Source organism: Anomalospiza imberbis, chromosome 1 (assembly GCF_031753505.1).
Source record: "Anomalospiza imberbis isolate Cuckoo-Finch-1a 21T00152 chromosome 1, ASM3175350v1, whole genome shotgun sequence".
Lineage (NCBI taxonomy): Eukaryota > Metazoa > Chordata > Aves > Passeriformes > Viduidae > Anomalospiza > Anomalospiza imberbis.
The window spans coordinates 13,758,507-13,784,718 of NC_089681.1; the positions used below are offsets into that span (position 1 = coordinate 13,758,507).

At 40.2% G+C, this 26,212-nt stretch overlaps 1 protein-coding gene across 1 annotated transcript in view; it reads left to right on the top strand.

Annotated features, from left to right (window-relative positions):
• The window catches only part of ENPP2 (ectonucleotide pyrophosphatase/phosphodiesterase 2), a 69,974-nt gene extending 51,189 nt beyond the window's left edge, over positions 1-18,785 (top strand). Inside the window, 12 exon segments of the mRNA XM_068182289.1 lie at positions 1,205-1,236; positions 2,081-2,208; positions 4,157-4,244; positions 4,364-4,451; positions 5,397-5,569; positions 5,862-5,913; positions 8,315-8,451; positions 8,934-9,069; positions 9,853-9,930; positions 12,536-12,668; positions 13,269-13,425; positions 18,174-18,785. Of these exon segments, the coding sequence (XP_068038390.1) occupies positions 1,205-1,236; positions 2,081-2,208; positions 4,157-4,244; positions 4,364-4,451; positions 5,397-5,569; positions 5,862-5,913; positions 8,315-8,451; positions 8,934-9,069; positions 9,853-9,930; positions 12,536-12,668; positions 13,269-13,425; positions 18,174-18,344 (1,373 nt within the window). The 3' untranslated portion in view covers positions 18,345-18,785.
• The last annotated feature ends 7,427 nt before the right edge of the window (positions 18,786-26,212 follow it).

Below are 26,212 nucleotides of genomic sequence, written 5' to 3' on the forward strand. Positions count from 1 at the left end.
TTTTATAGAGTCTTTGATATTGTCTCCTGCATCATTCTCTTGGAGAAACTGGAAGCCTGTGGCTTGGGCAGGTGCACCCTTCAGTGGGTAAAAAACTGTCTGGATGACTGGGCCCAGATTGTTCCCCATGGCTCAGTATCAGGGCCCGTTCTGTTTAATGTCTTCATTGATGATCTGAATGAGAGGATCAAGGACACCTTGAATCAGTTTGTAGACAACACCAAGCTGGGCATGAGTGTTGATCTGCTGGAGGGTAGGAGAGCTCTGCAGAGGGATATCGGCAGGCTGGATCAGTGGCCCAAGGCCAGTGGTGCGAGGTTCTACAAGGCCAAGTTCTGGATCCTGCACTTGGGTCACAACAACCCCATGCAGTCCTACAGGCTGGGGAACGGTGGCTGGAAAGCTGCCCTTGGAAAAGGACCTGGAGCTGCTAGTCAACAGGGACTGAACATGAGCCAGTGTGTGCCCAGATGGCCAAGAAGGTCAATGGCATCCTGGCCTGGATCAGATAGTGTGGCCAGCAGGACCTGGGCAGTGTTGTCCTGGTCCTGTAACTGTATGTATTTGGCACTGGTGTGGCCACACCTCAAATCTTGGGTTCATGTTCACTCAGAAAAGGACATTGAGGGGGTGGGTTTGTCCAGAGAAGGGCAATGGAGCTGGGGAAAGGTCTGGAGCACAAGTCTGATGAGGAGCAGCTGAGGGGGATGGGGGTGTTTAGCATGGAGAAAAGGAGGCTCAGGGGAGACCTTATCACTCTCTACAGCTGCCTGACAGGAGGCTGTAGCCAGGTGGGGGTCAGTCTCTTCCCCCAGGTAACAAAAGACAGGACAAGAAGAAAAGTCCTCGAGTTGCACCAGGGGAGGTTCAGATTGGATGTTAGGAAAAATTTCTTTATGGAAAAGGTGGTCAAGCACTGTAATAGGCCACCCAGGGAAGTGGTGGAGTCACCATCCCTGAAGGTACTTAAAAGATGGGGCACTTGTGGACATGGTTTAGTGATAGACTTGGCAGTGCTGGATTAAGGGTTGGACTTGATCTTAAAGGTCTTTTCCAAACCAAATGATTCTGTGATTCTATGATAAATACAAAGCACTTTTAGTAAAGGTCAGGGAAGTATTAGGAACTATGCTTATGTAAACCTTGTGTTTTCTTTCGGAAATTTTTAATATTTTCTAATTTTTTTTTTACCTTTGTTTAACAGACGACCCTAAAACGATTGTTGCCAACCTTACAGTAAGTATTTAGGACTGGGAGATATCTGTCTATACTTCACTGTTCACTTCTTGATTTATGGTATTATTCAGTTTTCTTTTCTCACTCTTTAGACAGGAAAATCAACCAACCATTATTATAAATAAAGAATGTTAAATGCTGCCCTTCATGAGCACAGATTAATGTTTGACATGTTTTCCACTGTTTGCTGCTCTAGTAGCTTTTATAACCTTTTTGGGCAGTGCAGAGACAGAATCTCCTGGACTGTATTTACTCCCTGAATTGAGTCTATTTATTCATTGCTTCAGAACTGGAAAGTAATCTTTTAGGGTAAACATTTTACTAGCACTTTGAAGACACTGAAAAAGTGCTTTTGATAGCTTTCAACTCTAACCTTACCATTAGTGGAAGAAAAGTGTTTAAAATTAAAATTAAAAAAAAAACCAACAAAAAAAACCCAAACAAACAAAAAAACAACCCCAAGTTTTGTAACCAGATGGCTTTAAGTATGTAGTTTTGAGCATTCAGGTTTCCACTGAAACTTTAGCTTTGGTCCAGTTAGAATAAAATTCTTCATCTGTGAGTTAAGTATGTGTAATATTTTGTTTGATGGTTTCATAAAGACTGTCACGAGAATGAAACTTTTCAAATACATCTTTGAATGGCTCCCTGGGCCTTGGCTGCATGTAAATACTGCACAGAAATGACTGGACTAAGTACTCTAGGTGTGCACTTTGTTTTCCAGACACCATCGGTGATGACCTCAACAGCTTGATTTCTGTAGTCAAAGGTTTTGTGTGCATCTTAAGCTAATTGTTACAGCAAATAGCTGTAAGCGTGCTATTTGTAACCATTTATTTTTCAGTGTAGAAAGCCTGACCAGCACTTCAAGCCTTACCTGAAACAGCACCTGCCTAAACGCTTGCACTATGCTAACAACCGAAGAATTGAGGATGTCCATTTACTGGTGGATCGCAAATGGCACGTGGCAAGGTAAACCTTTGTGTTTGCTTCCATCCTGATTTTCAGTCTTCTCTTCTGAGGAAATGGGACACTTAGGATTGCCCTGTCTGTTAGCACCCTGCTCCTCTACCCTGTGAGAAAGAGGAGTTTTGAGAACACAAAAAGTGTTCTCAAGTACTTTAAAGTGTGGGAAAATCAGTTACCAGATAAAAGGTAGAAACCCAGACTGATTTGCTCAAGCAGCTTGGTGGTTTTCACTGATTAGCTCAAATGTAGAAGCTGATAAATCTTTCTAATGAGGTGCAAGCTAAGTCCAACAGGGGAACAGGGAATATGGGCAGGCTTATGTGGTGAGGGGATGTTAGGGAACAAGAGTTTGAGTGGACGCAGTAGGTGTATGGAAAAAAAACGTAGGTATTGGCAGAGTGGGTGAATGTCTGAGAATATGTGGAATGATGTGACAGGGTGGCCATCAAAGTGCTGTGCTGGCAGTGTATTGCGTTTCAAAACAAATCCACAGAAAGCCAGCATGCTTTAGCTCAGGCAAAAACTCTGGTTTGGGTTGCTCTTAGCCATATGACTCTGAATTTTTTGTTATAGAGTATTGGCAGTGTTTATTAGCTAAAAATGGAGTGAGGAAAAATCAGTTGGCACATACACGTACAGAATGAACAGGAGAGGAGTAGCCTTTGTTTATGGATGGTGCACAGCTTTCTATTTGAATATACTTTGACACGTGTTGTGTGTTACAGTATGGGAATGGGGGAGTCTTTTTGCCTGAATCTGACTCAGTGCTTCTTGGAAGATGATACAGCTTTTGGCTCATAGTAAACTGTTATGAGCTTTAAATTATGGTTGGATATTTTTGCCCATAGAGCTGCCAGGCAAACACACAGTTTGTTGTAAGTGCCTTTTGACTTCTGTGCTTATCTTTCCATGAATTATGCAAGGATCACTCTGCCGAAGCAGTGAATGAGAAACCCCATTTGCTTTCTTGCATAACTCCACTGGCTGCTGGCAGGTTGCCCCGTGGTTGGGGTTATCTATATTTCAAAGAATCACACTCTGAATTTTAGGTCTATAAAAGCTTTAGTGTTAAGAATTGTACTGGAATAGATTGGATTGCCCAAGTTGGTTTAAGTTTAGTAATTTTTTATTAATTACATTAGTCTTTCTTTGGCTTATTTATTAATTTTCAGAGATCTCATTCACCAGTAATTCATTAGTGTAAATGTAATTGGTAGTTACAGGAAAATGGTAGTTACAACCCTAATTTCTGCAACTCTAGTAATTTATAAGGCCAAAATCAAATTTGACTGCGGATTACTTTATTGCAGATGAAGAAATTAATTTGTAGGATAATATGGTCCTCTGCATGTATTCCCTGCACGTGGCCCTATGAAACTGTATAGAAGTACTCTGAAATAAGCTGGTGATTATAAGTCCTATGACACAATACTTATTTTTCCACATACTTTGTAAAAAACCCCATCTCAATAACAAGCTGGTAATTCGCATTCCTATGGTACAACACTTATTATCCCAGTTATTTGTCTTCATGAAGATCTTTCTTTTTTCAGCTTTTTTTCTGCTGCTCATTTTTGTTTATTGGGCTGAAGGCAAACAGGTGAAAGCACTTTATTGCATCGAATGACATTTGCAGCATTGTAACATCAGAAAAGTGCTTTCTGAGCAGCCTCTTTTGGACTGGAGGTCCAACACCTCCAGTCTGCAGAAGATTAGGTGATATGAGAAAATAATAGATACTGAAGTTTTTATCAATAATAAGAGTTATTTCTTACAGTGGGTATAGAGGGAGAAACCCTGGAGACTGTATCAGCTGGAAGTCCCTACTACTGCTAATCACAAAAGATAAATTATTACAATGCATTGCCCTGTAACCTTAGCCTTCCTGCCCAGAAGGATATTGTCAGGTCAGCCACCTTTGAGGAAAATTTCTAATACTTTTTCAATTCAGGAAAGCCATGGACGTTTACAAGAAACCAACAGGAAAATGTTTCTTTCATGGAGACCATGGCTATGACAACAAGATAAACAGCATGCAGGTATGAGCAATGTCTGGAAGGGTCATTGAAGGTCTCTGAAATGTAAATATTCAGTGAAAACCCCCTAAATTTTAATGCTCTTCTTTCGTATTCTTCTTTCCTTTTTTTTTTTTTTTAAGACTGTCTTTATAGGTTATGGCCCTACCTTCAAGTACAAGACCAAAGTGCCTCCTTTTGAAAACATTGAACTTTACAACGTCATGTGTGGTAAGCTGCCTGCTTGAGAAATTGAAAAAGCAGAAAACTTATTTTAACAGGGCATAATTTAGGCACCCATGACCTTATGCCCTGACTTCCTCTCAGTGGTTTTTTTTCCTAGTCCCCCTTTCCCAAGCACTTGCCAGGAGGGCTGAAGGCACTTCTCAGGGGTCTCAGTTTGCTCTGGAGCTGGCCATCAAAGGGGGTTACTATAGTTTTGATGTTTGCAGTTTGACAGAGATTAAATGGACACCTCTACAATGTCTGGTGTCCACATCTCAGCTGTCTAGGAAGGAGATTTCTGTTCAGAGACTGCTTCTGCATCTGCACATCTGATGCAACAGTTCAGGTCGATCACTTAGTTTTCTATGGCATTTCCTTGTATGATTATGTTTCCTGAATTTATACTGAATCTGTGAAGAAGAGTCTGATGATGTATGCAGATATTCATTAGGGTCTTTTCTTTAGTACTGATTTTCTAGAACAATGAAACTTTCAAGATGTAATTCGCAATAAAACTTTAAGGTGTTTCAAAGATGTAATTCACCTTTTTTCCCCCAAACATGTAATGTTTAACTACCTAAGGGGGAGTTAACCCTTATTTAGAAATCACTGTGTTGCAGATGTTTGGTGTGAGGTCAGCACATGAACTGTAGGTTTGCACTGGAAGCTGAAGGAGTTGTTATAATAAAACTTTGTCCAATTTTAAACTTTTCCAGTGTCTTGATGCAAATTAACATTTTGTCATAAAGGCAAAGATACTCTTCATGTGACATTTACAATTTTATGATTTGGACAAAAAAAAAATCAGTGTTTTTATTATATTAAAAGCTTTCACTAACATGCTGTGGGTGTAAACAGTATTACTAGGAAACATGTTGGCTCAATAGAGCTGTTGCTTGAATATATGTTTGGAGTGTAACCACCATTAATTTTTCCTTGGTGCTTTCATAGATCTGCTTGGATTAAAGCCTGCTCCCAATAATGGCACGCATGGAAGTTTAAATCACCTGTTGAGAGCCAATGTTTATAAGCCAACTGTGCCAGATGAAGTTGCTAAACCACTGTATCCTGTAGCTCTACCTTCTGCATCAGATTTCGATATAGGATGTACATGTGATGATAAGGTAGGTGTGTAGGATCTGTGGAAGCCTCCACTATTAGTGGTAGTTTTGGTAAAGTTGTAGCCATTTTATTTGCTTTGAGAGGTTTTGATCGGTAAGATTTCCCCAAGTCCCTCCTGTGAAGTCTTTGTGCCCCCTTCGGGGCCCCCTTGGAAAAACTACAGGTTTTTGTGAAAGAGGAGACAGGAAAATCCTGTCTTATAGCACTAGTTTTGTTTTGTTAGATGCTAGTAAAACAAGATGTCAGAGGGTTCCAGTGGTCCTAATCTTGTCCTTTTTTTTTTCTATTCTTGAGAAGAACAAGCTGGATGAACTCAACAAGCGCTTTCATGTCAAAGGAACAGAAGGTAAGAGCCTGGTGCCTCAGTTGATGAGAGCTGATTTAATTTTCTTTTGTAAATTACTTTGCATCATTAATACCAGAGCAACTCCTGGTGTGGTTGAGTTAATGTATAGTAAACTGTCTTTCTGAGTACCTGTCAAGGTAGCCCACAGACACACATGAGGTTCATGGGCAAGGTGAAGTGCTGCTCACTGGAGAAAGTACACAGTACCTTTTGCTGGACCAAGACTAAAGTATTGTTCAAAGCAATGTGAGTTTTAGCTCTTCCATTCCATTACTTCTAGTAGTTTTAAGCCCAGATGTGAAGACAGAGACAAGAGGAGAAGGTGCATGAGGCAGTACTCTGTTCAGCTACAAGCTGTAAATGGGGAAGAAACCAGACTGTATTTGTGGGCTGGGTTTTACCATAGTTATCCAGGCTTAGATTTTACCTAGAAAGGATGCTACAGCTGCTTTGACAATCCCTGAATGAGTCTTAATGCTTGGCTATTAGGGTGCCGGTTGCACAGTGAAACAAATGCTCTGCTAGTTCAGGCTGCTCAGTGCAATTCTGTTCCTCTTTAGTGTTCAAGTCAATGTTACTCCCAGGAGAAACCATTCCCACTCTTCTGGCCAGTTCCTGCTGTGTGCCAGCACTGTCTTCTGTGTGGATGGACTCTCAGCTGCATCAGGGCCGTGGTCCAGGGTAAAGTGGAGCAATAGGAGCAGAGGAGGGGGGATGGGAGCTGCTTTTCTGAGCAGCACTACTGACTGAAAGGCTCACCAAAGCAGAGTCTTCCTTCTCGAAGTGGTGATCGAGTTCAGCATAACAATTCACAGCATTTCCCTTACCATAACAATTGTCCAAATTAGCAAATTCTGAAGCTTTCCGTTTAGACATAGATTTTTTGAGGTACCTCAAATTACATGGTTCAGATGATTAAGGAGATTTGTTTTCATTCCCTTATGAAGGTATTTTCAGTTTCTCTGTTGTGAACAGGCAATGCAGCCTATGCTTTAGTTTCTAAAGGTGACTTTAATTCTATTCTTTGTGAGTTAAATTGCCTTTCTGTAGCTGTTATACTGATTTTCCCAATTAATGAAGAGCTACTCCTCACTGTGGCAATTTATGGCATCAGGAAAAAACACCCTCACTCTTCAAATCTCAACATCTTTATTTTGGTTTCTGGTTTTCATTCTTCTTCACTGCAGTAATATAAAATTAGTATTTTTGGTGTATTTTAAGATGTAAGCATTTAAACCAGTTGTACTTGCTCATTTGTCAATTTTCTGTTAAATGGCATAATGTGTCATTATTTAAACAAGCAGTTCTGCTTCATGCAAGTTATGTTTTCCTTCATGGTACACTTTACAACATGGTGCACCTTGTTGATATTCACAGACAGAAGGAAAAGATGACTTCAGCTTCTCTTGAATAAAGCAAGTTTATCATCTTTGTCATTAGACTAGGCCTTTCCTACTTTTTTCCTTGTGCCCTGTAAAAACATCCTCTGTTTGTATTCAAGCACTAATAAAACATGCCCTTTTCTTTCAGGTCAAATGCCTATCTGGGAACTGTGTTAAGCCACTTTCCTTGTTTCTATGTTTTAATTTCCAAAAGCAAGCCAAGTGTGTTTGCCAAAAGGTTATCAAATTCAATGGACTGTACAGGACAATGCAAGATTATCCAGGAAATTTATTTTTCTTCTATCCCTTTCAGTGTTTTTATCTTTTTGTAAGCAAACTTGTTAGAGTTATCTAAGGACATTTAACCATAACATATCACCAAGAAAGAAGGGGTGTTTTTACAGAGCTGGAGGCATCTTTTTGTAGCTAAAGTTAGGAAAAGGTTTTTTTCCTTAGTTTGTTTCTTTGATATTACGGGAACAAAACAGCACATCAGTCTTCAGAACAAATTAGTATCAGCCAATTGGTAAAAAACTACTCTTCGAGTGAGTGACCACTTTTGCCTCCCTTTTGAGACAGTCTTTACAGAAGACATAGGAAGGAGAGAAAGTCCACTGAAGAGTGGCAGGATTGATAGACTAGGGACTGATTTAGAGCTATGAAAAGAAAGTGCTTATCACCTCATGTGTGACTGACTTGTGGACACAAAGATCGTTAAAGAGTCTCCAGCTTTTGGAAAAAACATCCTCTCTCCACCCTGTGACAAAAACAAGCTTTCAAGTGTAAAAGGGACTTTTAATCCCTAACGGTGTTTGTGAACCTGGAATGGGGATCACAGCCAGAACAGTTGAAGACTTCTTGTTCTCTCTCTGTCAAGATTTCCTTGGTAGTTAGTCGGGGTCAGTATCCCATTAATGATCACTGAAAAAATCAACATTCGATGGAAAGCCAACCTCCCCCCTTTATTTTTTTTCATCCTTAAGATTTTCAATGTAAATGTAATTTCTTTTGATTTTTAGAGAAGCATCTTTTATATGGACGCCCTGCGGTACTGTACCGCACAAAATACAATATCTTGCATCACCACGACTTTGAAAGTGGCTACAGTGAAACATTCCTGATGCCTCTGTGGACATCCTACACTATTTCCAAACAGGTTAGTGTTCTCTCTACTCTCAAAACGTGCTTTAAAAATCTTGGGAATATTTCTTTGGTATCTATATTCTTGAAGCCCTAAAATTTTCCTTCCCCAGGGAAATTTTCCCACCAGAAATTATGTCAAGCACCATTGTAAACAATGCCCAAATTCTTTTATTTCCTTAATGAGAGAACAATTTTAAGGGAAAGGGTTGTGTATTTCTTCTCCTGTTTTAATTTTATTTTTAAGTTTTGTCCCACGGGGGTTTGTTTTATTATGAGCGACTTCATTTGAATTTTCTCCCATGGGGATTTCTGCTCCCTGAAGAAGGGGCAGAAGGGGTGCAGCAATGCAGGAGCAGGATTTGGCTGTACAGCCAAGTGGTTTATTTTGCTGCTTGCAAGGCGTTCTGTGTAGTCTGTCAATGGTGTGACCTACTTTCCTTTTATCTGTAAAATCTGAAAGTACATTTTTTGTTGTCTCCATGTTCCTCAATGCAGGCAGAGGTATCAGGTGTCCCGGAGCACCTGGCCAGCTGTGTGAGGCCTGACCTCCGCATTTCTCCAGGAAACAGCCAGAGCTGCGCTGCCTACAGAGGCGACAAACAGCTCTCCTATGGATTCCTTTTTCCTCCTCGTAAGTTTAGATAGCTTTTTAGTACCTAGGGATTTTGTAATTTTCTTGTTTTATTAGGGAAAACCCTTGGTGTGAACATACTTCAGACAAACCACATCAGATATAAACACACTAATTTTGATTTCAAAAACCAGTAAGATAAACATATTTTTAATTTATAAATCCAAATTAGACTCTTGCATACTGTAAAAGTTTCTACCATCCTATAGAAATAGTGATAGTAGAAAACCTGTGTCAAACAAGCATCCTCGAGTCTCCTGATGGGCTTGCTTTGCTGCAGTATTGGATCTATGATCTTCTGGGATTAGTAAATATTGAAGGGGCACAACTGTCTCACAGTTTAGAACTTCATTGCTCTGTCTTCCTCACTCGGTGGCTGAAATATTTTATGGTGGATTTCTGAAATGGAATTACTGGTGCAGAGGCTCGCTCAGAACTAGAAAATAATCCCACACTCCTCTCCCAAGAAATTGTTGGTGTCTTTTATAAAAGCCTGCAGAGCTCTCTGCTTTTTAAGACAGCAAAAATAGATAAGCTATATGAAAATACGTTGAACTGATTGAAGTTGAAGTGAAGATAAAATTCTTCCTTTCCATGTTCAGCTGTCACATTAAAGACAGACTTTGTGTATGTAGTGTGCACTTCTGAATATAACACTCAGATTGCTGTTTAGATTATGGTATTCCCCTCGGTTAATCTCTGAAGCCATTTTCAAAACATTTCTATATTCTCTGAAATTCTTATATTTAATCTTTTTATTTTTTTCTGTTTCCCTGTTTTCAGAATTAAGTTCCTCTGCAGAAGCAAAATATGATGCTTTTCTAATAACAAATATCATTCCAATGTATCCTGCCTTCAAAAGTAAGTGCTCTTTCCATTACTATGCTTCTCCTTACCAGCAAGCTATTTTTTTTTTTACTTTGTGTTGTATTATGGAATGAATTGATAGGATAAGTTTAGAACATTAAATTCAGTAACCTGTAGCCGGCAGCTAGTACCTGTGGACACCTGTATAGTGCTAGGTATGGGCAGGCAAAATACCACAAGAAAGGCTTAAGTTTTAAGAAAGGTTTCTTTTCCTTGGTGCTGGGTTAATGTAAGGGCACAGCCATGCTGTAGGTCCGCAGCTGTGCTTTGTGCCACAGTAATTCACTTTCTGTAAGACCATTCAGATTCTCTTGTCTGTAGCTCAAGTTAGTGCAGAGCATACTTAGGCAACAATTGGAGCCTGAGAGTGTGCACAAGCCTGGGAGTGTGCCCTTGGTATTTTGTAGTTCAGGGACAAGTGATTACATTTTATTTTTCTATCCATGCCCTCAGAGGGAGACTGAGCATATTTATTACCTATTAAAAAAAAAAAAAAGAAAAAAAAAAAAAAAGAATACTAATTTTCAGAAAATGAAGGATGATTTAAGCCTGTCTGAAACTTTCAGTGCTGCAGGGTTATATTACTAACATTTCTTTTGTCTGCACATCCCTTTTCTCTCTAGTCTTGCCAAGACGTAGGAAAACCATCAGGCTATTCTGGTGGCATTTTTGGCTTGGCAGGGATTGACAAGACTTGGATGAATCTCAAGAGGGTGTTGTGAGATTTCCAATTCAGATTTTAGGCCAGAGAGGTTTGGATAAACATCAAAGCCTATGGTAGCCTTTTCCTTTTTAAAACCAGGAAAGAGTGTTTTTAACTGAAAAACCTTTGTGTAGGACCAAGTGGTGATGTTTGCTGGAAATTTGAGGAAAAACACTTGACTGATTAAAGAGTGAAAAATTATTGGGGATTTCCCACTCCTGAATCACTTCATAAAAATTCTCTTAATATTAATGTTAATCTAAGTATTTGGCTGAAATGCTAATCACAGGAGAACAACCCACCTCTAGCAGCTCATTTTGTCTAGTGGCCTTCTTCACCACATGTGGGTGGAGGATTCCTTACAAAAAAATTCTGGTACTAATGTCATTCCTGGGGAATTACAAACCACTCCATGTGTACAGGTTGCAGTGGTGAGAGCCAAGTATAAGCTCATTATATGGATCTTTTTCCATAACAGGTTAAATAGGAGGTGGCAGTGCTATGCTGTGCTGGCTTTGGTGGTAGTGCTGGCTGCAGAGGCCCCCTTCTCTGCTTTGTGTTTATAATTCATTGTCCCATCCCCCCTAGCAATAATTCTGTATCCACTTTTTCCATAATGAGACTGGCTTAAGCAGCTCCTGCTTTGCTGGAGCTCCAAAAATTATACCCCTGGGCTGGCTCCTCATTGCCCTGGCATTGCTCTGTGTTTGGTTGCAGTGGGAAGTGGAGCTGCGATCTGATTTAGATACAAAACTTGAGGCAGTGGGACAAGAGGGAGTCTTTCTTTTTTAAACTGTTTTTATTGATAAAGCACATGCACTGGAGGAGTAAGCAGCTGGAGGAATGGTATTGCCAAGTGATTAGGCTGAGATTCTTGTTAGACCACTGCTGGTGGGGCCCTGGGCATCAGCCCCAGCTGGTTCTGCATGTGGCACTGAGCAGTGTTAGAACAGTGTTCAAGGGGGCTTTCTAAGGCTGTCGTTGCCACCAGCCCCAGGGAACCATGGACTTATGGTCTGAGCTGGCAAGACAAGCGTTAAACTCTTACAAGTCTGAGAAGGTTTGTTTACCCACACTTCAGTTAGTTAAAATAAAAAGGAAAAGAAGAAAAGAATGATATCATTGGAGGTTCCAGTGTGTTTCCCATCTCTGTGAGAATCTTAACTTTTTGAGGAGGACATGGTGGGAGAAAGTGTATCATGCTCTTCCCAAAGGTTGCTGCAATGACATGACTTTGGTCATCCTTTATGGCACCTAGTTTAAAAGTTAAACATTTTGTATTGAAGGAGAATTTAATTGAATGAATTTGTATTTCTCTTTCTTTTAAAACGTTTGGTTTTAGCTTGTAATTGCAGTACTGTATCCTTTTTAAGATTAATAAAAACCCTCTAAACACGCCACCCCAGCACAGTTCCCTGTCTGCAGATAACAAAGATAAAGGCAGTCTTTAAAGAGATATCAAAAACCTGTGAATAGCTGTTTCTACAGCTTGGTGAAGGAACAGTAGAATCTCTGTGCAAGGCCTATGGCAATGCTGTCCTGGGACTGGTAGCATGTATTTCCTTTATCAGTGGTTGGGGGGAAAAATCAACAAGAAACAAAGTCTGAATAGGCTTTATTGACAAAACTGAATGAAGCTGCAGTAACTCTGTAATGCTTAGTCTTTCATTTCCCCTACTGTCATATGAATAATAGCCTCTGGATTTCTATCTTGAGGAAGAAAAAACATTATAATCTTGACATATTTTGACTTATCCAAATGTTGGTTTGTTGTGAGGTTTTTGTTTGGTTGGGTTTTTTATGTTTGTTTTGGTTTTGGGGTTTTTTTTTATTACTTTTGATTGATTGGTTGGTTTGGGTTTGGTTTGTTGTTTTTTTTTTTTTTTTTCCCCACAGAGGTATGGAACTATTTCCAAAGGGTTTTGGTGAAGAGATATGCCACTGAACGAAATGGAGTCAATGTTATAAGTGGACCAATCTTTGACTATGACTATGATGGTTTACATGACACACCTGACAAAATAAAACAGTAAGAGTTTGTCTTTAAAATAGTTTGCTGTTGCTTCTTTTAATGATGGCATTATCTTAAACAATTAATTACCTGCATATTATTTAATTTTTTATGAGGAGACATAATTTTCCAGCTCTTTCTAAAGTTACTGGGACTGAATGCCCACATAGGTAGGACAGTGATAAAAATAAGGAAATTACAATTCAGCAGTTAGCTGTTCACCTTGACTTTGAAATTGTTTTCATCCTCCAGACAAAGTTCAATTTGGTTCCACACAGTTTATTGTCTCTAAAATTCTCCTTACTTAAGGAGAATTTAAGAAGGAGGAGGAACTTAAGAGCTGTGCTCTTGAGTTACAGGCTCAAGTCTTTTGTTAATTCAATAATGCATTCTCTCTATGTCTCTGAACTGAAGAAGCCTTTCTGCACTGCATGAGGTATTTCAGCAGCACAGTGTGAGCTAATTGGATGCTCACTTTCAATAGTGTTCAGGAATCAAACACATTTCAACAATGTATGTGTGTCCTCACACGTAGGAGAGGAAAGACCATGTTGTTTGTGTAACCTTCTTCCAAACAAGTTCATCCTTTGTGGATAAATATTTGCTTTATTCCCCCAGGTTTGTGGAAGGCAGTGCGATCCCTGTTCCAACGCATTACTATGCCATCATCACCAGCTGCTTAGATTTCACTCAGCCAGCTGACAAGTGTGATGGACCACTCTCTGTCCTCTCTTACATCCTTCCGCACCGGCCTGACAACGATGAGAGCTGCAATGTAAGTTTAGTTGCACTGCTGCAGCCCTGTGGTAAACATGTCCCTGAGACATGTGAAAACCCATTACAATCGAAAGCAAGTGTTCACTAATGTCTTGAATGGGAAGCACAGGGTTGTGCCTCTGTTGAAGTGTCATTAGCTCATTAGACAACAGCACTCCTCCATGATAGCAAAAGTATGGAATTATTACTGCACCTAAAATTGTCTGGAAGAACTGCCATACAATAGGTTTGCAGTATTGTTCTTTGCCTGTAGGATTCTACATTTTACAGTGTAACTTCAGAGCAGACTGCGGGGAGGCTGTATGCATAAACATACTATGCTGGCAGCCAGCCTGATGTTTTTATGGAGGTCAGTTTCCATTTGCAGATACAATGAAATCTTTCTGCTACAGCAGTCTGGATGCATCGGTCAGCATGATTAGGTCCAACCCACACAATATTAAAAGTATATGCTATAACCTGCCAAAGGGTAGAGTGCCAATTCTTGCTGTTTCCAGAACACCTTGATTCAAGGGAAAAGTTTGGCTTCTTGTTACAGAGATGGCCAAATACCTTCCTAGTTTCGTTTCTATCTTCCATTAGGATGCAAGATCCTCTGCTGTAAGAATCTTGATGAAGGCTTTGGTCTGGCCAGCATTGCAGAAAGTGCACACTTGGCAGCTGATTGTGTGGCAGGAGGGTGTTGGGTCCCCCGTGGGCTCTGGCACTCCGTGAGGACAGCAGAGTTCCCAGGCAGCTGTATTTAGACTTGTCCTTCCGCCTGAACTTGTTCTCCCATTACACAGCTGTGTGGATTCCTGCACACAGACACTTCACTATGGGCTGCCAGGAGACTGTTTCCTGAATGAACACATTAATGTTATGAATTTTGTATTGGCAAAAAAGTTATGACTCCTATTCCAGCTACAGGCAGAAATAGTCATTTCAACTCTGTACACAATTCACCTGGAACACTGTTTCTTTCTCACTCATCAAACAACCGTTTCCTGAATGAAGGCATTAATGTTATAAATTTTGTATTGGCAAAAAAAGTTAAGACTCCTGTTCCAGCTACAAGCAGAAATAGTTATTCCAACTCTGAGCACAATTGACCTTGAACACTGATTCTTTTTCATTCATCAAACATTGCTTGCTTTCAGGACCTATGCTTTTGGAGAAGTATCCCTCTCACTTGAGCAGGTCTGGCCCTGTTTGGATCTCAACTGTTTTGGGCAGAGGCGACTTTCACCAGAAGTTTCTGGAAGTCCTACATATATTGCATTGTGGCTTTTTCCTGGACTGCTTTTCTCTGAATCAAGATCCAGTTAGTGATCTGGAAATTACTATTTTGGTAGTTATTAGTGTCTCTGCCCTGTAACTGTGTCCATATGTAATTTTATGACAAAGTAATTTATTTTTTCCTCCTTATATTGTGTGTCATAGTTCTCTTAAACTGCTGAAATATTTTTTATGAGCTCTTTACAATAATGGTCTGGTTTAGTCTTTGATTTCTTACATTTCAAATGAGGCTTCTTTTCTCTGTAGGTCATGCTACTTGTAAATACATATGGTGTATGTATTTACAGTTTGAGAGAATCTTCAGTGCTTCGGCGAGGTCATTAGCAGATATTGGTCCATGTCTTTTATATAGCAAAGAACTACTCTTGAATGAAAATACAGTTAAGCAAATTTTTGCCATTGAAATCCATCATCAGCCTCAATTTTGCACATGGTGTTCCATCTTATTTGTTCAAAGAAGTGATTGCGTAAAACCTCACCATACTTCATGGATGAAATGCATGGGATAATATAGGAATTTTACTTAACCTCTCCACCGTTTTCTTTTAAGATATGAGGAAATATTAGCTTTCCCTCTGCTCTGCTTTAGCTGTACACACATTCTCAACACACAGCCGTTGAAGAACACCACCACTCTTCTCATGTGAATTTGTTCCTTTTCTAAACTGTGTTTATTCATGGTGAGGTTATGCCCATTTATTCTTGTGTAAACATTTTTCTATGTCTTAAATAGCCTTTCTCTGGGATTTACCCTAGAGATGATTTATGATGATTCTCAAGGCAAATAACTTCTCTCTATTCATGGAAGACCCAGGATCCTTTTTGCTCATGTAAGAGTGGATGGGACTGTTGGTAGAATAGACTTCCTATGCCTCTCATCCAGTCCAATCTTTTTTTTCACCAGGATCAGGAATGAGATTAAGTACTGCAGCTTAGATCTCAAAATGAAAATGGTTTTCTTTCCACTGGACACAACTCCTCTGATACTACTTATAATTTGCTTTATCCATAGCTGTGTTACAATGGTGGTTCACATTCATGCACAGCTGGTACACTCAGGTCCTTCTCTTCTGCCTGTCAATTTGCATAACCCAGCTTCATTCTGTCCTGGGAGCTCCTGCATCTGCATCCTCCACTGTGCTATTCCAGTCTTCCTCTGCATTGACAGGAGTTCCCAACTGTTGGGGATTTTGCTAGCAACAAATGACCTTGGCACAAGAAGCAAGTGTGAAAACATTACAAAAAATCCTTTCTAAGACCAAGTTGAAGGAACCCTAGAAACTACTAGAAAATTCCTCCAGGCCACTGTTTTCTCTTACAGTAAAACATTTAAATTTCTTTTCTTAAGTCAGTTCCTCACCCACCTGTCTACATGCATCATGTTCAGCTTTCTAATTAATATACAGAGAGATTATTGTGCAGAATACCTGGTATTTTTTCCACTGGACTTTGTGTTAGCCTTCTAATTGATCACTTCTTCATATTTATCTCCATGTTTTCGATTGTTACTTTTTCCTTCCAAAACTCTCCCTATTTTTGAGGTGAGACTAAGCACTAAAGCTGGAGAAAACTGTCATTTTAAATGTAGACACTTCATTCATTGTTATGTGGTAATACTGTGTTAGTTGATCACTATTTAAAATCCTTGCTGCTGAACCTGAGGCTTCATGGGCCAGTTGTGGACTGGAAAAAATAAAACATAGATCAGTTGATTGATTTTCTGGAGTCATGCAAATGCTGTCTTGCTGGACTAGGTTAAACAAGCCTCCCCGTCCTGTGATTTATTCATGTTGCAGATCCTTTGCAAACTGCTTGTATTCAAGAAAAGTGAGCTTTGTAGCTCACTCATAACTTCCTTTTGAGCTCTGCAGATTTCCTGCTCAGAAGAAAGGCTTGAAGAAAGCAAAAATGTCACAGTGGCTGCACTTGCACTGGCAGCCCTGCTGAGGCCTGTTTGCAGACTCCTGGTTGCCAGGCTGAAGGCTGAGCAGGGGCTTCCCGCGGCCGCATGCTGCCAGATGGCATCCCCGGAGCACGCACTGCAGGCAAAGGGGAGTGAGCAGGACACACTCCCTCCTCTTCCCTCTTAATTTGCATCTCTCTTTTCTTGTTCCAGACCTGGTTTTGGTCCTCAGGTTGTTAGTGGTATGGACAGGAAAGCTGGTTTGGGGCTGAGAGCTTTGAACCAAACAGGTGCTGACTGGGTCATGGACATTTGCTTTAGAGCAGCCAGCTGTGATCTGTCTGGGACTTTGTGTCCTCTCTGTGCAAACGATAACCTCACCCTGCTGCCTTTTGTCAGGTGACCCACTTCTGGTGTGTGGCTCAGCTACTGCACTGGAGAGGTTCTGGCATTGCTGGAGTTTAGTCGTGATCCGTGAGAGGATAATGTGGGAGGGGGACTTTGCTGAGTCAGGAATAGTTCAGTATATAGTCAGGAAAGGGCTCACTTCCAGGAATAGTCACACTCATGAAGTCTAAATACCTGAGATACAACCCACCGTTCCTTTCTTCCCTAACAGTGGTGTACAGGTACCAGGCACAGGGGCCAAAGGGGGAAGAGTCCTGTTTGCTTTGTCCTTTTCACACGTCTGCTCCCCGTTGTGCCGTCCCCAGGCCTGGCTGCAATGCTCGTGGCACATGTTGATGGCCTGGTTAAGGCACACAAACAGCCGGTCACTGCAGTGTTTTGCAGGGCTGATTTTCTGATGTGTTTGCGAGTTACCTTAGTTTGTGGATGCCTGCAACATGTGCTGATGCTGGCACAAGGCATGAGGCAGCAGCTGTCCCCTAAGAGAACACAACCTGACCCCAAACACTCTAGCAGCATAACCTTCCTGATTATTTTTTTTTCTTTGTATCGGAAAATTCTTGGCGAAATTCTTTTTTCTATCAGTGAATAATATGTATGTTCCAATCACAAGAGTTTTTAGGTACCTACATAATAAACCATTGTCCCAGCTATGTAATGAATTGTAAAGGTCCCCTAAAAGTAAAATGGAAAGATTAAAATATTACTGTGTTAGATGACGTGATGGTCAGTTGAGAATAACGTGTAGGCGTAGAATTCAAAGCCAAAGAGCCTAGAGTTTGGGCTTTAGTAATTCAAAAGTGATTAATATGGAGTCCTTTCTGTGAGATAAAAAACCATGGAGTGACCAGTGGATCTTTTAAAAACCTATGGCTGTTCTTCTGAAACACCTGCAACTTGAGGCTAGGTTTTTCTGGATGATTATGGTCTTTGTGTCAACCCCATCATAAAATGGATACTGAAATAAAACTGCAAGATTCATCTTGCACGTTAAATGTCAAATTTATTTTCTTGGAACTCATTTACCTTATTCATTCTTGAATAAGACACAGAGATTCTTCAAATCTGGAACAAATGTGTAGACAAGTTGCATTTGCTTTTGGAGATGATTTTTGACAAGACTGTTGATAAAACTCTTTTTTTTTTCTTTTCCCCAGAGCTCAGAGGATGAATCAAAGTGGGTTGAAGATCTTCTTAAGATGCACACTGCACGTGTCCGTGACATCGAGCAGCTCACTAGCTTGGACTTCTTCCGAAAGACCAGTCGCAGCTACACAGAAATCCTCTCCCTAAAGACATACCTGCATACATTTGAAAGTGAAATTTAGCTTTCTAACCTTACTCAGTGCATCCTTTTATCAACTGGTGTATATTTTTATATTGTTTTTATATTTATTAATTTGAAGCCAGGACATTAAAAATATTAGTATTTTAATCCTGTATCAAATCTTAAACATTAAACCTTTGTGTCATTTGTTTTGTTTCTCTAATGTTTAATATAGGTATGTCTCTTGGTTGATTTAGTAGTGCTTGTAATACTGCATTTTGAGTCCTTACTCTGAGCTTTTAAATGGTGCTGCAAGGTTTGATGCATGCATCAAGGAAATATTAATTTCTCATGCTCCTTTACCACACTTGTAGTCCTGTACTTTGTATCAAAATACTGAACATGTAAAATTACACTCATTTACTGATAACTGTGTGACAGACATATTTAAACACTATAGACAAATAGCATCTTAAATATAATAAACCACACATTCAGTTTTTTTAATGTGTTTTGATTTCCTTTCACAGGGATGTTCAGAGGGGCTTGCAGGCAGCTGAGTGCTGACAGATCTCTTACTGGGAGAGCCCTTCTCAAAAGCTTAGGTTTGCTGGTAAGAGGCCTGCCAGGGGCCCAGGTGCCCTGCCCTGGTATTCAGCAATGAGACCAAAAAATAGATACCCACAGCAGTCATTACTGGTTAGGTTTTGCTATTGGGGGAGAGCTGGGACAGAAGGATGCTTACTATCATGAGCTAGCAGGGGTACCCTATGCCTGATGCCACTTGACCCCGCTCCAGAGCTGTGGACAGGATTTTTTTATAGAAGACATGTTATGGAGCAATAGTGTTAGTGTACCTAAAGGATGTAAAAGAGAAATTATTGTTTAGAATGCCTTTGAGGCTGAACCCACCAATAACACTATTGTAAAGCCTTCATTTGGACTTGCACATTTCCTTCTCTCTATGAAAGTTGTTTGTGTCTATTTTCTCCTTGAGGATTGCAGCTGCTGAAGGGAAGAGGGAAGGGCTGGAAAGCATTTCAGCCATGTACACAGATGAGTAAGCCAGGGTCTCCTAAGTAAATTAATCTAGCACAACAGCAACTTGCATCCCTGTAGCATCCATCTAAGATAAAGTAGTAATCTGGGATTAATCATGTTAACATAGATAATAAAGTTCTTGTGACCAGACAAAAAATTAATCTTCTATCTGCTTAATTCTGTTTAATTTAGTAATGTGCAAAACTTGAATACTTTTTAATCCCTCCAAAATATTAGGATGGAAATTCTAATAACTGCACAAAGCTACGGGAAACATCCTATTCTTGCAACTTAAAAATTGTCTCTTGTGGTTGTCTGGTAGCACAGAAATATTTTCCTGTAAGCTTTCAGCAGGGCTTCTTGCCATGATAAACTTTATGTTCTTACATGTACTACAAAGAGTATTTCCTTTGGATTTAAAATAACTTTCTCTTAAAACCTAATTCCTTCAACATGAACTTTAGTGATGATTTAATGTGGTGGTTCATAAACTAAAGACCACCACCGCTGTTTTACTTTCACATTAATCTGTTCCTCTGTTTATTTGGGTTTTTAATCAAATTGAACAAATTATGTAATTCTTTTATTTTCTCCCAAAATAACATGAAATTTATACCAAAGGAACATTGAAGCTCTGAAAAATAAGATTGTGTTCCAAGAAGTTTGCTTCTGAAATGTAATTAGTGATTGAAAATGGTTGGGAGAGACAATTTAACTCTTGGTTTCAGTAAACAGTGGTGGTTGATGTGTAGGGAAACATCAGTTTTTTGACTGAATTTCTTACTCTGACAGTAAATACCAGTAATTTACTTCTGTCTTACCTACTTCTCTTCAGCCTTTGGTTCCATGTTCTTGCATGGTATTGCTGTTTTATTTTACTGCATTAGCAGAAATAACTGTGCTGAGAAATATTTGTGGTGACTTCTGCACGTGGCATAGGGTACTTTTCCCATTGAAAGATGCTTTATCAACACAAAAGCTCTAATGCAAAGCTAAAGCCTTGTAAATCCCTCTGAGCAACATGAGCTTTGCAGAAACAACAGGTATTTTAAAGGAAATTTGTAATTTGCCTCTGGAAGTCTTCAGGGTGAATGTTAGCTTAGGGCAGAGGGAAGGAACCCTTCTGCCTTCCAATCCTGTTAGACCATTTTGAAAATATGAAATACCACTTGTTTCTGTTACATATTGCTTTTTCTTGATATTTCTCTGGCTTCAGCAAGAAGTCCATTGAGGAGAACAAGCACTGAATTTTTCTGCCTAGCAAACACTATTTTTGAGGATTTGGGTAATTACTGTTTGCACTTGGTGGTGTAAATTTGAGGCATGTTCAATGGGTTAGAGGCAGTTCAGTTGAGCAACTGCCACAACGACAAAAGCTGTGGTGTCCTGCACACCTGGCAAAGTCCTTTTGCTCTGGCAAAAATCCTTCAGATGTAGTTATGCAATTAGAATAACCCTGCTACAGGAAACTTACTTTTTTAAACCCCTTTTCCACAGTCACATATCTTTAATAGATAAGTACTGAAAGCAGGTTAAGTAACCTGACCAGCAGAATGATTATGATGGTGAAATTATAGCAAAAGTCCCCATCCTGTTCTGACAGTACCAGAGTACTTAATGACTTTTGATTATGTTCTGTCCTGGTCAGCTAACAGTTTGATTAGAGACTTTCTACTTGCTGTTTCCCTCTTCTCCATGTCCAGCCTTTAGCCTCTTTATGGGGTTAGGTACAATATTCAACAGTTTCTGCACTTTTTTGAACGTTGGTTCTGGTTTGGTAACAGCAGATCAGTTTGCATTGTATTATAAAGCAATTTAATATCCAGATGAACAAGAAAATTAAAAGGTTTAATTGTCAGGTCTGTGCCATCTTGTGAAGGTTCTTCCAGAATTCACATGGATTTTGTGTGAGTAATAACCATGTGCTGTGTCCCTGGAGGCTGCTCCATAGCAGTCCTGCCATGATCCCTTGCTTCTCAGTGCTTTATATGCAAACAGTTGGTCAGCTCAATGTCTGAAGATTTTTAAGGCTTTACAAATGAAAATACACTTGAATGGCAGGTTTATGAAGTCCCTGTTTCCCTTGCATTTACTTTCTTCCTATACATCAGTCTGTCAGGTATAACAGGTGAAATAGCTCTTTAATGGTGAAATAGCTCTCCTGCACTCAGCCAGGAAGCAAAAACCTTTTCAGGAAAGCTGAAGAAGGTTCCCTCTGAAGGTGTTGCTAGTTGCAGGAGAGAACAGGAATTAGGGCAGTGTCCATCTTGGACAGTGAGGACAGAGTGCAGGACCTGACTGAAAGAAAAACATTTGTAGCGGCAGGAACTGATGTTCCAGTAATCCTTCCCTTCAGTCTCACATCCACAACAAACATCTTTAACTACCTTTAAATTTGTATGACACTTCTCTGCAGATTACCTTGGCTCCTTCTGCTGGAGACAGAGGAGATACCGCTTGCAGTGCAATTGAGAAAATTCCCCCTTTATACATTTTTTTTTAGAAAACCTGCAAGCCCTTACCAACAGAGGGGCAAATTGACTTGTTCTGCCTTGAGAGAGAGGGACACAGCTGGGCTTTCCCAGAGCAGGGGAGGGTGTGGTGTTGCAGAGCTGCCACTTCTCTCTGCTCCAGTACGGTGCTCTTCCAATGAGTTTGGCACTTAGGGCAGCCGGGTTCATTCTGCTGGTTTGGCACAGAGAGACAAATGAAACTTCACAACACATCTGGGAGGCTGCTGTTACCACAGGCATGGAGGAAACTGCGGCATGGAGGGGTTGGATAGTCTGTTTAAGGGCATGCATATAGTATGGCATGTAAAGCTGGTCACAGGGCTCTTGTGCAGGGCTTAGTATGTGACATTTGGAAAGAATTTCTGGTAGTGCTATCACTGACAGGATGGCACAAGGTAAGTTTTGTAAAGCAAAAGAATCATGTGGCTGAAATAAAATTTGAATACAGGGCAAGAGAAGCAAAACTCCCTTTCTTTGGGGGCAATAAATAATGCTGAATTGGTTTTCTATCAATCCCATGCATCAAAATGCTTTTGGAGGCCTGGTTCCTTACCAGAGTCCTTCTGTATCCCAGAGAGATGCCACAGTATTTGTCTGTCCATCCTTTATGGGGTCCTAGTCAAGGTCAGTTTTTGACTAGTTTCAATTTCCCTTACTGCAGTCTCAGACCACTGTTGCACTTGACCTAAGAGACGTGGTATAGTAATGAAAATATAAGTATAACCTGACCAGGATAGATGTCCCAGTAAATGAATAATATCACGTTAACTGTACATCTTCCAAATGAGGGAAATGTGTTTGAAATGTTTAAAGATCAGCCCTTTTTCAAGAGAGGAGAAAAAAAGGGGTTTTTAAACATTGTGGAAAAATACCTAATCTCTTTTCTTTGCACTTGTTGTGTAAATACAAGATAAGAGCAGTATTCCCAAGGTTACTGCAAACAGCCTGTCACTACAGAGTACAAACTAACATTTACTAAGATGTATGTTGACATAAAAAGCAGCATTGCTTTAACAGTCAGCTGCGGGAAAAAAAACCCACCGATTTCTTTCCCTTTGCAAGTCAAATTTTGGGAGGTAACTTATCCAGACCTGCCCTCACAAAGGAACATCCCTGCCCTGCTTACAGCATCCATGGTATGTGCACAGTTGTTGTGGAGCCTTACCTTACTGCGTTACCTTATCTGTTGTTTTCTAAACACAGTAGGGAAAGGCAGAGGGAGGTCACCCAGGTCTCATCTGCAAGTTTCACCATGGAGACATCAGCAGGCAAAGAAGTTATAACTGTGGATTAGCACAGCTGTAACTGATTGACCCTAAAACTGGAATTTACTAGAAAAGCGTGGGATTATTTGACATCATAAACTGTCAACAGAAAAGGATTAAATCCTTTTCAGGGGATATTTTCATATTTATTTTTTTCTTGGCTGTGTGCAGCAAGTAGGGAATTATTTCTTCTTTTCTACAGGGAGGATTGATATATCAGAAGAGGCTGGATGAAGAGGGAACAGGAACTTTGCACACCCACCAAATAAATCTCCAGCCCCAGTCCCCTTCTGGCAGCAGCTCCTGGACCTTCAACCTGTTCAACCTCTTCTGTCTCCTGAAATAGGAAACTTCTCTTATCTCCTTACACTGCAAGTTTTTTTTCTGCTGACCTCCCTGTTTTATTTCAGCTTTGATCTGTAAATCATCTGCAAATAGCTTTAGTGTTAGCCTATCAGCTCTTAGCTCTGTCAAGTCTTACACACTTCTGAAAAGAAGAAGATGTGGAAGATCCTGATATATTCCCATTTTCTTTTCCAGTGCACTTAAAACCCAGGGCCAGTTTTGCAGATAAAAACCCTCTTCAGAGTATTTAATCTGGTGGCCTTTACCCAGGTATGTGTCTTTGAAGGTATTTAATGTCACTGAGGGTAGAATGCCAAAGCTCTGATGAATCAACCAGAACTTCTCCACCCAGGCCATGACCGGCTAGACCATTGCTAACAACAGAGAAAAGTAACTATTTGTAATGTCAGTATTTCATTTCTGGGACTAGAAAGTTCAGACTCAATCCAGATGAGCCAGAGTTCAGGTTCTATCTCAGCACTGACTGTGACAGATCACCTCTGCTTATTGGTCCACTTTCACCTCTAGGACATTGCTGATGTTATAGTTTCACCTGGCTATAATTTTCAACCTATAGTTGCACGTTGTCGTTTGTACTTGCAGTCTTTTCCATGTTTCTAGTTGGCTTTTGGGATGTGTTTTGGGTGCACGGACATGGTGTTCTGGGTTGACAGTAACTACATCCTCCTCTTCCGACTCCATTGTAGTGCCACATGAACAGTTGTCCCTGCTTCCCCATGGCCACAGGCCCCTTGCTGGACTCAGGATTGTATTACACTTACTGTACACCTCTGCAGAGTCTAGAGAAAAAGACAGTAGGAAGCAGGTCACAGATGATGTGTTTTCTTCTCCTGGGCTGTATCTAACCTATGTGGGCTGCAGGTGGGGCAAATGTGGTCAGTTTTTTCCCATGTGATCAACATTGAATCCCCAAACATTCTTTGTTAGAAAAAAACATAAAAATCTAAGATTCTCCTTACTGGTAACACCAGAATAAACACTGATGTTTGAGGATCTAACAATTAACATTTCTATGATCCTTCTAGGGCAGTAGAGAAAAAACAGAAATCTATAGGAAAATCATTCTTTTTGTTTCTCTTCTTTGTTTAAGAAAAAAGCCATTATATGCAGCATGCTCAGCTGGGCTTTCACATTGAACTAAGAGTTCAATGGCTTTCACCTTTTGTGCCTCATCATCTAATTCTAGCCTTTCTCAAAAGGTTTCCATATGCATTCATGAAACCTTGGAGCCCTCCTGTGGTCAAAATCATGAGCTATTCTTCCAGTTGTAACCCGAAATCTGATGCACTCAATTCCATTTTAAACTTTGTCCTTGGAGTATTCATTGAGAAAACTTCAATCAGTTAAGGAAGAAAAAAATTTAGATAGTTTCCTGAGCTTTTACATGGGTCAATCTCATTACATCTGACTCCTCTTGGCCATTATCTGATGCTGTCAACATCTCTTTTCCAAGGTTGGGGTATTGCCTACAATCTGCCCATTACTTCATGTTTCTTCCCTCCATATTCCTTCTCCCTGTTTGCTGTCCTTTGTGGGCTTCTCCCTTTCTGCTCTGATCTTGTCAGGCTCTCATCATCAGTCTGTCTCAGAACTCTCCAGATGTGCATTAAATAATGTCATCAACACAAATTTCAAGTTTACTGTCTTCCTTGCTGGAGATGTGATTCTGAGGGCTTTGGTGTGTTTATTTTCAACCTTGTGCTGAAGTTGTAGAAAAGGTTATACATTTCCTTTATTTTGTGGTCTTTGTAGAGCTCCTCAGGAAAATTCTGTTTCTACATGGGCAGTTGCTTCCTTTTCAACAGTGTTTCATTGTGCATGAGAAGCAAAAGCATCAGCAATCGTGAGCAGGTATATGAGGGAGTAGGAAAGGGTGAGGTACAAATGAGGAAGGGGAGGAGGAGAAACAGCCCCTTTGCTTTTGCCTGTAGTGGGGCAAATGCTGAGTGTTTCTTTCCTGCAGTGCAACTAAAAGGGAGAGCATCCCAACTGTGCAGTCTCACACATTCACCATGGCTGCTCGTGGGCTGCATTGAAGATCCCAGCGTGGTCCATTGGAGATGCTGGATTTGCTACCCAGAGTGACTGACAGAGAAGGGCTGAGAGCCTGGGCTCTTCCCTCTCTGCCCAGGAATTTGTAAAGGCAGTTAGATATTCATGAGGGGAAATACTTCAAGGCTTGTCATTTGTAAGATAACACAGCACATACCAAAAGGGCTAGAAAAGGATTTGAAGTTTCTAGGCTGCACTACTGTTACAACATTTGAAGATACAGAGGTTCATGGAAAATCCCACCCAAAATTTCAGCATCAAGTATGCACTGTGTAATTATCCCAAGGGATGGGGCTTTTTGAGCTTTGTTTTTACCATAAGCATTACCTGACAGAAAAAGAAGTATCCCAAACTCCATAGTCTTAGAGGTTGCATTTCTGAATTTCACTCAAAAGAGTGTACAAATAATTTCAGTAGTGAGTTTCTGAGATCACAGCAGGTCTAGGAAACCTCTAGTAAGAATTGAAACAAGCGCTTGGGGTTAAGCTGTTGGCCTCTCTGCTCTAAGTGAAAGCTAAATCCAGAACTGAAATTATAAAAAAATGGCAAGTCTTAATGTGTTCATGGTCAGATTATATCTTCTTATCCTTCTTATCCCTTTTGTGTCAACATCATTCTTATCCTAACAAGCTTGCCTTCCTCATTGGTATTTAAATCATCCAACCACTCCTTTCCAAAATATTTTTTTAGTT